Raw genomic sequence first — 12592 nt, forward strand, 5'->3', positions numbered from 1 at the left:
GGTCTTGAGAAGCAGCAGGGACACTTGTACCACGTGTAGCTTAGGCGCCACGTGGTACGAGTATGTATGTGTGTTTAATACATACGGATGCCGCTGACACTAAAAGCAAGGAGTAAAAAAAAAGAGGAGAGCAGTCGCGAATTCGCTGGTAAAAATAGAACGGGTTACGTACGAACAAGTGGTCGCGGGAATTGGAACGCGGTGACTCCGGACTTTCGTCGCGCAACTTTGTCTGCGTTGGTTGGACGACACTAGGCTCTTTCCGGACCAGCGATTTCGATCGACGTCGCTCTGTGCTCTTACGCAAGTGAAATCGAGCACGATTGCGAAACAGTTGAAGCATTATCTTTGTATTCTTCTTTCGACGACGAACTTTTTCTCCATCTCAACCGTGAAAGGGAGATTGAAAATTCTTTCAACTTATGAAACTGCTTCAGAGTACAGAAGATGTAAACTCGCAGCGTAGAACCGTCGTATATTTGTCAGAAATGCATAAAATAAAATAAAAACGGGAATACCTTTTGCAAGTTTTTAGTAGCACGAAGTATTTGGCGTTTTTATTTTATTTTATTTTATATTTTATTGATATAATTAAATTACAATCGCCAGTCTTTCGTCGGTGAGAATTTTTTATCTTGCTCTTTCGCGCGAATTCAACGTTAAATTGAGTAAAACATATAGGTGGTTTCGAATCAACGGCAGCTGAAAAGATCAGCGGCACGTTTCCGCGCTTTCGGCTCGCGATCCGATTTTCTTCGAACGAGGCGAGCGCGAGCGAAGATCAGCGAGCGCGATTCTCTCGCATGGCTGACCGCCGCCTGGCGAGCTCGCATCTGTGAGAGAATCGGGCTTATCAGATCGAGAGAACGGAGAGGCATCCGATTGAAGACACGTGGTGCCGATTAATTTTATCGAAACAGTGTCTTTCCGCCGAGCAGGGAGGCCGCTGAAGTCTCATTCGTCGGCTGAACACTCGAGTGCGCATTTACGTCTCAACTGCGCGACTCTTATACGATCGAAATAATAAAATTCGCTCGAACAAAAGGAAAAATTGAAGTAAAAATTTATATTGTACTGAAGCAAGGTTCAGTCAAGTCTTAGATTTCGACATGAATGTTTCTAATTTAAAAAAAAGAAAGAAAGAAAGAGACAATAAAAAATAAGAGTAGGAAAAGAAAGATCGCAATCGAATAATTTCAGAAAGAAATACAACAGCAGATTTTAAATGTCAGGGTACATGCTTATACAAGTTGTATCGTGGAAGACATCTGAGGTTTCACATCAATCTAGAATAATTAAACCGTCGCGCGCCTCCCCTGAGATTTGTCACATTAATGATTTACGCCTGACGGTTCAAAATATTGACGCACAAAGCACAAGAGAAGCAGGCGCAACTCACCGCCATAACTTTCCCAGCGTTTTCGACAGCTCGGCGTTGTGTAGCTGAGGGTACTGATCGGCCAGTTTCCGCCTCGCAGCCTGCGCCCATACCATAAACGCGTTCATGGGCCTCTTGACGTGAGCCGCCCTTTTGTCGCCGGAGCCCCTGCAATTCGAAAACATTATCTTCATTGGAAACGGTACGCCTCTCTATAAAAATTTACGCGAGCAACTTTCGATAATACGCCCATTTAATCACTGCAATCGTTGTCGCTGTCATGTGCTCTATATAAGTGGCTCAACATAACTTTAATACACTACGTGCGTATGAATTTTAAATCTTACAACTCTCACAAAACTAATAAACTTGTATCTCTATTGTTTCCTTAAAAAATTTTGTGAACAAAGACATCTGCAGCAAAATCATAAACGTGCCGACTGCAAAACTTAAAACTGATCATATTATTTTGTTTTTCTTATCCATTTTCTGCAAATCATAATTTATTTATGTAGAATATAATACTTCTAATTATTAATAATACGTAAGTATTTAGTAATACGTTTAATTAAACTAACAAAAAAAAATTAGATTGAGGTGATCAGTTTTAAATCTTGCAGTCAGTAATTCATAAAGTTTGGCTGATTTTTTTTTAAATTAAGTTTTAGTTATCCTGAGTTGCGTTAAAATTAAAAGACCATCTTAGCTAATAACTATCTTCTCCAAATTAAACTTAGTCGTAGATAATCGTGTAGTATGTGCATTCAATCAAAATGTTCCTTTAAACTTTCATGGAATCGCGTGTGAGATCCCCCGTGAAGTCTCGTTGTTGTATAACTAAAATAAACGCGCATGCGGTGTCAATAGCGACGACGATTTTTCGGATTATAAATAAATGATAAATACAACGTGCGAGAGAAGAATTTTCTCTTTCTCTTTCGCCTCCTCTCCCCACTGCCCGCTCGTCTACTATCCCGTCGGATAATCTGGTGACTTGCAGAAGAAAATAACCAGAGGCGCGACGGCGCACGGTACGGTGTGTATACATACACACGCGCGCATACACGCGCGCGCGGCCGTATCGGGTTCTGCTGCTCCGCGCGCGGGCTACCCCCGGGTCATCCTGGCGAGCGGCGCGGAGCGCGTTTAAAACCGGCCTTAAAATAACACCGTGGCTGCCGACGTGTGACGGGTAGGAATGGACGTATCCCTTTCTTTCCGAGAAGATGACTTCATAAAACTTTTGCCCCGTCGTCCAGAGCCGGGGATCGACGTGACTGACGTGATTGCCGCGCCGGCAGAAAGAGAGAAAGAGAGAAAGATCCCGAGCCTTCCTCCCCTCTCTCTCACCCCTCCCCCTGTTTTTCTTTTTACCCTTAATCGAGGATTCTTTAAGGACTTGCGCGCGGCCGCCCGAGCGGACGGAACGGCCGTGAGGCGCGAAGAACGGATACGGCATACGGTATACGGAGATGATTTACTGTCGGGAATCGTTAGAGAGAGAAGTGGATAAAGGGATAGGCAGTATACTACTATTCAAAAATACCGTCGAGATTAATTCAAATCGAGATACGAAGGCCCCGGATCGGACATGTAACCGACGATAAATAAATGAAATCAGATCAGCGCGGATGTTTAAATCGTGTATATATATTTACCGCGCACGAGAGTACAGCCGATTTCCGGCGGGGATTTGCAGACCAGGGGTGAAAGGAAATCGTTCCGGCGGATTCCGAAAGGAAGCGACAGCCTCGCCTCAGCTGCGGCGCGGCGGCTCGTAAGGGCTGTAATCGGACCTACGCAGCGTCCGTTCGATCCGCGCGGGGATTACACGCGGGGATAAGCGTGGCGAATACGCGCGTAACGCGGGTGAAAAGGACTCCGGCGCGCGCGTACGTCTCAAGGATTCGAAAGCGGTCCCCGCCGGTACATTTCGGCCTCTTTGAAATGAGAGGGGCGTTAAATCCGTGTGTAAACCCGCGGAGCCGGTTGGTAATTAGCGTGGGCTCACTAACGAGGGTTTTCACGGCGCTCCTCGAGGCGCGCGAGCGCGCGGCACACACGTCGCGCGCGCGCGAGCGTTTTACCTGTATAAACGCAAAAAAAAAAGGACAGGAGAAGAAAAAAATACGTACGATGCGTGCGACTCCGCGACGTAGGCGTGGTACCGTGCAAAACGCCACGAACGCGCTACCTCTCGCGCGTTCAGCGACAAGAACCGTCGAGGTATAACTGAAGATTCGAAGATTATTTTACTAAAATTATGATGAATCCCCCGACTGTCATCAAATTTAAAATACTAAGTTCTAAGAAGAAATTTTCTCTTTACGAATACATTTCACTTATAATTACTGATATCTAAAGCGCATATTACTATACAATTACTAATATCTAAATACATTTTTACGTTTAACAATCGCGAATTAATATTGGGATCGCAGCTTCTGCGAGACGCACGAGATATGCTCTATCAATGTGCTCACGGGAGTCCATGGGAATTAAAAAACTGGTCGATTTTATCGGGCTGTATCGCCGCGGGAATAAACACCGCACCCTTGCATCTAGGCCCCCCCTTTCCCTGAGATAACCCCGTAATTGAGGGTTAGCGATAAGCGCGCGTAACGATACGCTTCGTGATTTCTATGGCCCGTCCTCCTCTATGTGATCTAACCGCGTACCTAAGCGTACGCAATCGCGCAATCGCTCTTCCTTCGTCGTTCCGTTGAATTTTTCCGGCGCCTTATCTTCGATATGCACGTGACAGCCGCGATCTTCCGCGTATTCTTTTTCTACGCAATTTAACGACGATGAAATCATACGCAGATCTTCTTCGCCACTGAAATCGTCATTCCATTTCCCAATACCAATTAAATGGGGAAATTTTAAAGCTTAATTCTAATGTGTTTAAAAAAAAGTGCGTTACTTTAACATAAATACATTTTTTGCTTCAAAGCCGAATTAAGATACATTCGAAGTGTCGATAAACAAAAAGAAAGAGTTTAGTAATTAAACTTTGATGAAATAATTCTAATTAATTTTAATCAATACAACCAAATTTAGTAACATTTAGTAATTATATTAATAATAGTAATCAAATACTTGATTATATTTAACTGAACATTTAATTGAAATTGTTTCTCCAAAGCTTAACCGTCATTTAAATTTAATTATCATTACCAAATTCTTTTTTCAATGTAGACTTCGATAAGATATTTTTCAGATTGAGAATTATTTTTTCATCTAATCAATATATTCTTTTTGCAAGAGCAATTACAATCGCAATTAGAAATCAATCGTGATATCAGCTGCCATTACGGCGGCGGATCGGAAAGCGCGTTGCACAATTTTCCGCGTATCGAGGTCGCGCTCGCGATTTTATCGACTTCGCCAACGATCTAATGATTTTTCATCGGCGAGCATCGAATGACGCGCCGAGGACACCGCTGGCGATGACTCGCGACCCTAAAGTGAAGAGACAGTGTTTCATTTTCCCTTTTTCCCTTGCTCTTTCCCCTTTTTTCCCTTGTCTTTCTTTCGGGTCGTTATCAACTATGGGTCGCTATTTTAAGACCGCCTGTAGCTTCCCACGATCGAGGAGGCAAGCGGCCGTGCGGGACGCGGCGATCGGGTATTAATTAGCCAATTTGCGTTAATTGGCGACCGAGGACATTTTTCCGCGAGACGCGCGTTTCCCAGGCCGGGGAAACGAGTGCGTCATAATTGAGTTAGCGTTACGTATTTTTTTAAGGCCGCGCCGCGCGCTTCCTCGCCCTCTTCTTCTCGCCCCGACGGACGGCTCCGTCGCGCTTGTTCCTCCTTCTCTCCCTTTCTCTCCTCCGGGTTTTTTTCCCCTCCCCCTCGCGCGAGTTAAGACCACATGCGTGTGTGTCTACGTTAACGCGTCGCTAATACGACTCGCGATCAAAACGCTTCGCGAAAACATCGATCGCCAAATATCGAGGAAGCCAAAAAAAAAAGAAAAAAAAAGGAAATATCCCGTGGAATCGTGTTTCAACGTATTTCGGCAATTCATTAACATTATTCTGTTTCTAAACAAAAAAAAATTAAACATTGAAATGAAATGTCAACGTGAGAAATGCATACAGGATATTTTATTCGACACATAACATTATGTAATAACTTTGCGTAAACATCGACGATGTCAATTTTTCTTAGTCCTTTTGTTTCGTTAAATTTCTTCGCGAATGTATCTCTTATCCTCTTCAAACGCCACAATCAAAGAGTAGAACACGATTGACGAACCCTGCGGGCAAATGTTTATAACTTACCTTTCATCCTTTTCTAGTTCTAACAATTAGGAAAAGATGAAGGATAAATTAGATTGAGGTTGAAGCTGAATCTAAACATTCAACACGCAGAAAACGATGAAACGACGTCCTGTCCAGCAAGAATAAGAAAACAGCACGTGAGTCTGCCACACGATACACTTACTTGGTAGCAACGGGTACCAGGGTCCAGTCGTATCCTTGGAGAACCTTGGCGACGGCGGCGCTGATCCCCTCGCCGCCATTCGCGGCCACCGTCGCGGCGGCGGCGACCGCCGCCGCCGCCGCCGTTGCCGACGCTTTTCCGTTACCACTGATGCTGTTATTGTTATTATTATTATTGTTTCCGCCCGCCGGCGAAATCGACGCGCCGCTGCTCTCCGGCTTGACGTCGTTCATCTTCATCCCCTTCGTGCGTCACGCGAACAACGAGTGAAGCCGCCGGGGGTTGCGATCGCACGGCCGATCGGTACAGTCCTTGTCGATTTATCGCGCGCGACACGTGGCAGGCGCACGTCTCATCTCGTCTCTCAGCGAGAAGGAGTCTCTCATCGATCGGCTTGTCATCACTCGCGATATCGCCGCCACCTTTGTTATCGCCTTATCATCGCGTCGAGCGGCCGTCGCTTCCTTTTCCCCCGCGATTCTCCGGTAAGTCGACGATGTGTTTTGTCAGCTGTCGATCTCCTCCGGGGCCACCCTCCTCCTCCTCCTCCTCCTCCTCCGAGCAAATTTACGTCTCGATCGACGATTGCGTCGTGCGTTCGCGGGCGATCGACTCGCGACACCGCGTATCGCTCGTGCGTGCACGCACGCGTTCCTTTATCTCTCCGCGTCGGCCACTCTCCTCTTTTTTTGCTCGTCGCAGTTCGCCGAACTCCGTCGCTTCTTATCTACGCCGCTCTTCTTTGTCCGGTCTCTCGAGAGTTCCCTTTCTCCGAGAGATCGGAGCTGCGTATCGCGCGAAACGAAATCACGATCGATAGTTTTCCTCGATCTGTCGGTCCTCTTACTATATTCTTCCTCGTGGAGATCGTTGCACCTCGGTTCGACGAATTCTCGAGTCGCTCGAGTCAGACAGCACGTGCACGTCGACGAACACTGACGTTTAAGCGGAAATTCTTGTAGCGTTGCAGTTTTTAAACGTGTACTCGTATCCCTCGAAAGGAGGCGCGTTCAAGTAACGTTACATCACTAGAATTAGAACTGAAAGCGGAAGAGTTTTTTCCACGAGGGAAGTCCACGATTTATCGGGTAAACGTTAAACACGCACCAGCCGCCAGGAGGTCCAGGTGGTCCGCCAGGCTATGGCTACTTCGCACCTCTCAGAGATTCTTCCGCGTGCTCGAATCCGCCGACATTTCACACATCGATACCGGGAGAACTCCGGGCAACGGGGCTCGCGTCCGCGCGATTATTAACTCGCGGTGAATTCGCGCCGAGAGTTAGAGCTCTCGGGGTTTCCGGGCGGGTCGCTTGTCGCGCGATCGGCGCTCGAGTGAGGTGGTTGCATCGCCTCGGGGCAGTTTCCACCACGAGGCCTAACATCCTTCGCTCGGCTCGGCCGGCTCGTTTTGGGGGCGGGGCGAAAGCCAGCGCGCTGGTAACACTTGTTGCTCGCTCCGTCAAGTCCCGGCGACCGCGTCGCGTGCACCGGGAGGGAGACGTCGACGGCGGCGGCGGCGGCGGCGGCGGTGGAACTGTGGAAGTGGCCGGGATATCACGCGGGTGGAAGCGAGACGAGGAGAGGCACGAGGCATTCGCTCCGCGTATCTCGCGACCGTCGTGCTTCTCGGCCGGCCTCGTCGTCGCCTCGACGAGGAACGCGGCCAAATAAGGCGGCACCCGCGAGGCCGTTATATTTTTTTGTCGCTTCTTCGTATTGTAGTACACCGTCAATGGAAAGATGCCACGCTATCATAATCAAAACGTACGAGCAGAAGCGAGCGGGAGGACTATGTGTGTGCAATCACGATTCCCTCACCCTTGTACATTTGTAGACCAACGATCAATCATTACGATAAGTTTGCCTTTAATTAATAGTAATTATAAATGAATTGCTAATTAGTTGATCGACGGATCCCTCGAGGGCTCCTAAAATTACGTTCATCGAATCAATTCTCAAATACTTTGAAATAACAAGTAAAAGCTCTTTCATGTATGACCGTGTAATAAAAATCAGTAGTTAAATCTATGATCTAAGCAGACACATTTTTTTCCTGCGAAATAGAGGCTCGAAAGTACTAAATAAACATACACTTGTGGTTCAATTTCCTTTTTTCGATCTAATTATTCAGTACAAGTTTTATTTTCTGTTTGAAAATTGTTTTTTTCTTCGAAGATTATATTACTTTATTCATGAAGCACCGTTAAGAATTGAAAACAAAGAATGCGGATACCATCTCGTTGGCGAAAGAAAAGGTGTCCTGCGACAATGTTGCATCATCTGTCTGCTATTCTAGCATTTTTTCACGCGGGAGACCACTCTCACTGACCGACAATCAGACATTAATAATATCACGATCTCCCTTCCCACCCCTCTCTCTCTCTCTCTCTTTCTGTTTCTGTCTCCGTCTCTTTCTCTCTCTCTGTTCTCGAATAGATCATCATCTCCCCTCCCTCGTGATACCGCGTTTCCCTTCTCCTTCAAGCGCAAGTCGGAGATCGCCGGTCATTCCATTTATATTTCGGTGTTCTTTGCTGACAAGAGTTTCCATGGCTACGATATCCTCCGGGAGGATGGGACCAATCGTGTTTCTGCTCGCTCCACCTATCTCCTCTCTCTCGCCTCTTCTCTCTCCCTCTTCTTCTTTCCCTCCTTCCCTCTCGTTCCCTCTCCTTCCCCCTTTTCTGTTCTTCAGTTCTCGCGGCCGTTCCTGGTCGCGATCGTCTCCGTTCCTCCGACGTGGTGCCGTCGATTGGTCCGGCGGTCGGCTGCAATTATGACGTCGCGTGGAGGAGAGTACGTTCTGCATCAAGACCGGTTGCATTCATGATTGCATGCTGCACTCATCGGTCGACCCTCGTGTCGACTGGGCATTTGCGCTTTATTACGTTCGGCAAAGAAAAAAAAAACAAAAGTTTCAACGCAAAGACTAGATATAGTTTATAGTTTGAGAAAATATCGCTTTCGATGTCGCTTCGTACTTACGAATCTGGCGAATAGATTTTATCACTCGTATTTTTACATTAAATCCTTTTTCTGTCACACGAAAAAAATAAAAAAGAAAGGGCGAGAGAGAGAAAGAGAGAGAGAGAGAGAGAGAGAGAGAAAGAACAAAAGAAAATAGCAATTTGTAAATTTTATAGAAAGAGATTACGACATTACTAAATTAATAAAGTTCTAATACAGGATTAGGAAAAAATTTCACTTTTAATGAAATTTAATCACTTTTGTGAATTATTTATAAGTTTTTCGTAATCATTCCGTTTTTATAAAATATAGATACCCTGTTATTTAAATGTTATTAAATTTATTTAAAATAGGATTATTTAATTAATTAATTACACTATTATTAATTACAAATACATAAGTAAGTTGCATAACGTCTCTTGAACAGGTTACTTTTATTACTTATAACCAATATAATGGCGTATAATGGAGTCTTCTTCAATATTTGTCAATTGCGTTTACATCTTCTAACACATAAATCTTGACGCGTATTAGTATGCTCAGGCAAGTGTCTCTGGAACGCAGCTCAAGTCATTAATCAAGTCGGTTGTAATTAACGATTTCGTAAGCGCCAGTCCGGGAAGCCTGAGCGAATTAATTAGAAAGCAATAGGAATCGACTGAGTTTCACAATGAAAATTAAGCACAGCAATTTGCCTAACGAGATAGATTTACAGATAAGGAAAATAAAGCTCCTAGCGATCAATTTTCAGAAACAATGAGAGATAAAATTTCTATCTTATTTTATTTTGTAAGAAAAATATATTTCTTTCTTACTAGCGATTAATTAAAAAGATAATTTCTATGGGCTTTCGTAAGTTTTTCGTGTATATTTCGTTATAATTCCACACTGTAGAATTAAATACACTTCAAGACTTTGTACTTATGTTAGCTGGGAATTTTCATGTGTCATACAGTAGATTGAAGGCAGAGTTTCTGGATATTTGCGATGTTACAGATACTTATGAATTAGATTATAGGAAAAAGTTTGAGTTTTTTTGTCATAATTCTACATTCTTAAATTGCAAATTTTCTAACGATCACACGTAATGAAGACTATTTGATCTCTAATTTGTAAGTAGTCAAAATACACATATCTGAGCCACTGAAATCTCATTCTGGAAATATAGAGGACATTCCAAGCGAGAGTAATCGACGGTTACTTTGTCTCAGCGAGAGACTTATGTATCTTTGTATTCAGTCAAATCACGACAAATGCATTGTTAAATTCAAAGGCGATGGCGCTTTAATTGTTATTTCTTCGTAGTTGGAGGTTTCGAGTAAGGCTTACGTCGTTTTTGCGAAAATAATTCGATCGCGGCCCGAGAAAAATCGGGATACGTCCGCGCGTGTTTGCCGACACGCGTACACCCGTACACGTGTAGCTATCGGCCTCATGTACTACGCAATGACGTTGCCTGGACGCGATGATGACGGCGCAGAATGTCTCGAGGCTCATGTCTCCGTTGGGGGTCCGTGCGCAAGTCGCCGGTGCTCGCCACCCGGGGGGCTACATGTGTCGGGTTCCCGGCTCCATCGATCCCCCGTCCCCCGCCCACGGGATCCTTTCAAGTGCCCGACAGCACGTCGTCCCGACCCCCAGGAATTGCTGGAATTATTTATCGATCAAAAACATATATAATATGTACAAAGTAAAAAAAAATAAAAGAAAACATATCTAGAGTGATGACAGACTAAAATTAAAAAATCATCAGGATTCGTTATTCGCTTTATAGGTTTTTTAATCAATTATCAACCCGGGAACACGTCTACTTAAAAATTATATTCTTAAATATTTAAAAAATAGCCGGGTATGTACCTTTTATTGCCTATCATTCTTAGATATGTAAGCACGTGTAATAAAAATTAATATTTAACAGCTAAATATTTGGGCTTAAAGAAAAATTGAAACAATTTATTCAGATCCATATAATTTTTTACTTTTTTATTTCTTGGAAAATACAAGAGTGCTTTACTCTTATATCCTTTGTTATTGCGCTCGATTCTCTCTTGCGCAAGATTGTATATTTTTTAATCACATCTTGTAAGGGATAAATCCTTTCTCTTTATTAAATTCTTGTTTTATTACCATACTATCTAGAGAAAGGGAGATATTTGGTTCTTCTAATTTCATGTTCTTCTTTATTTAGATGCCAACGTAGCTTCTCGATTATTCAAAGAGGATGTAATAATCGCCTCGAAATAAAGAGACACGAACGACGAAGCGGGATGTTTCCCCGGGTGGAAATGCCGAGGCTGCGCCTCGGGAGAGAGAAGGAGAAACGAATTCCCGCTTACGTACATAACCGGGGAAAGGCGCATATTGACGCCACGTGCGCGCGCGCCCGGGATGTTTATCCCGGCAAGAGCAAAATTCCGGCTTCGTGAAATCAATATTATTGTTCCCGCCAGGCTAAATTTGCATTGCCGGCGCGTCGCGCGGCCCGGTGCATAATACGGGCGCGCGCCCGGACAGACGTTTCGAGGGTGCGCGGACGAGCGAGTTGTCTCGGGCGCGAAAATCGACGGGGAGCGTTAATTCGTCTCACGTCGGTCCCAATTCGAATCAGCTCTATTTATTCTATATAACTTTGTTTTACGGCAACGAACTTATAGGTAAATCACTGGGAACATATGTAACGCTTTATTATAGTGTTCCTGACGTTTCAAAGAAAAGAATAATCAGTACTAGAGTTAATTATTATATTCACCCATTATGTAATTTATGTTTCTGCGTTTATCTATCAATAAGTAAATTATTAGCCATCAAAACTTGTTGCAAAACAGTTGCAATCGATGTCTGTATCAGCTAAAACAGAAAATGTAAAAGAGACATTTACATTCTTAATCTCTTCCAAATTTCCGATCGATTTATCGCAAACGAATCATCGCTCGATTATCCCTCATCTTTATCGAAAAGCATGTTGCAGGTTTTTTTAATTGGCGCACCAGTTTCCATCCCGCGTTTCAACACAGACCATTCATATTTGCGCACAATTGCGAAAGATCGGAATAGATCAGGACGCTCTACGCTGGAGCATGCGGACAGGAATGTCGTAATCTTTAATCCACGAGGAACGCGCGTTGACTCGCGTGCGTTCACGCGCCGGTGGCAGCGCGCGCGAGTTAATCCCGCAAAGTGCGAGAGCAAGAGATCCTCCTCTTTGATCTCACCACAAAAGCCGCCACACGGCATTGACCGTGGTTTATATACGCCCAGTGTTTTGTATGAGCCACTGTATTTGCTAGCTCACTCATTCATTAAATTCGTTGTATAATTAGGCCTCGTCTTTCGCGCGCGTACGCCGGACGACGACGACGACGACGACAACGACGGAGGGAGCTCGGGTGCCCTTTCTCCTCTTTCCTCTCTGCTCCCGCGAAGATCGCACGCTGCTCTATTTTGTCGCGCGCACTTTTTTTCGCGTTCTCGTCCCGACGCGACGAAGGAAAATGTCTCGAGGCAACGAGCGCTTGGGATGAATTGGAAAAATCGTTTCGTTTATAAACGCGATCGCGACGGTGGGACCACTTTGCCGAATTTTTTGTCGATAGCACAACTGGAAGATTGTCACTCGTCACGTAACGCTCGTGACGTGCGCGTGAAAATTTCTTTCGCGCGGGCATCCCTTATCATTAATCATTTATTCGCGCACGATCAATAGAGCGGCGGTCCACTTTCCAACGACCTTTTCACATACGATCCACACGTTCGCGACAACAAACGGACGTTAATTAGTCGACGCTTCGTCGCGGA

At 44.8% G+C, this 12592-nt stretch overlaps 1 protein-coding gene across 1 annotated transcript in view; it reads right to left on the reverse strand.

The window, feature by feature from the left end:
• LOC105837186 (transcription factor SOX-9) overlaps positions 1-8902 on the reverse strand; it is a 28264-nt gene extending 19362 nt beyond the window's left edge. The window contains exons 1-2 of the mRNA XM_012681748.3: positions 5831-8902; positions 1400-1546 (exon numbers count right to left, since the gene is read on the reverse strand). Coding sequence (XP_012537202.2) covers positions 1400-1546; positions 5831-6069 — 386 coding nt within the window. The 5' untranslated portion in view covers positions 6070-8902. The remainder of the gene's footprint in view (positions 1-1399; positions 1547-5830) is intronic.
• Between the last annotated feature and the right edge of the window lie 3690 nt (positions 8903-12592).

This window comes from Monomorium pharaonis, chromosome 6, assembly GCF_013373865.1.
Source record: "Monomorium pharaonis isolate MP-MQ-018 chromosome 6, ASM1337386v2, whole genome shotgun sequence".
Lineage (NCBI taxonomy): Eukaryota > Metazoa > Arthropoda > Insecta > Hymenoptera > Formicidae > Monomorium > Monomorium pharaonis.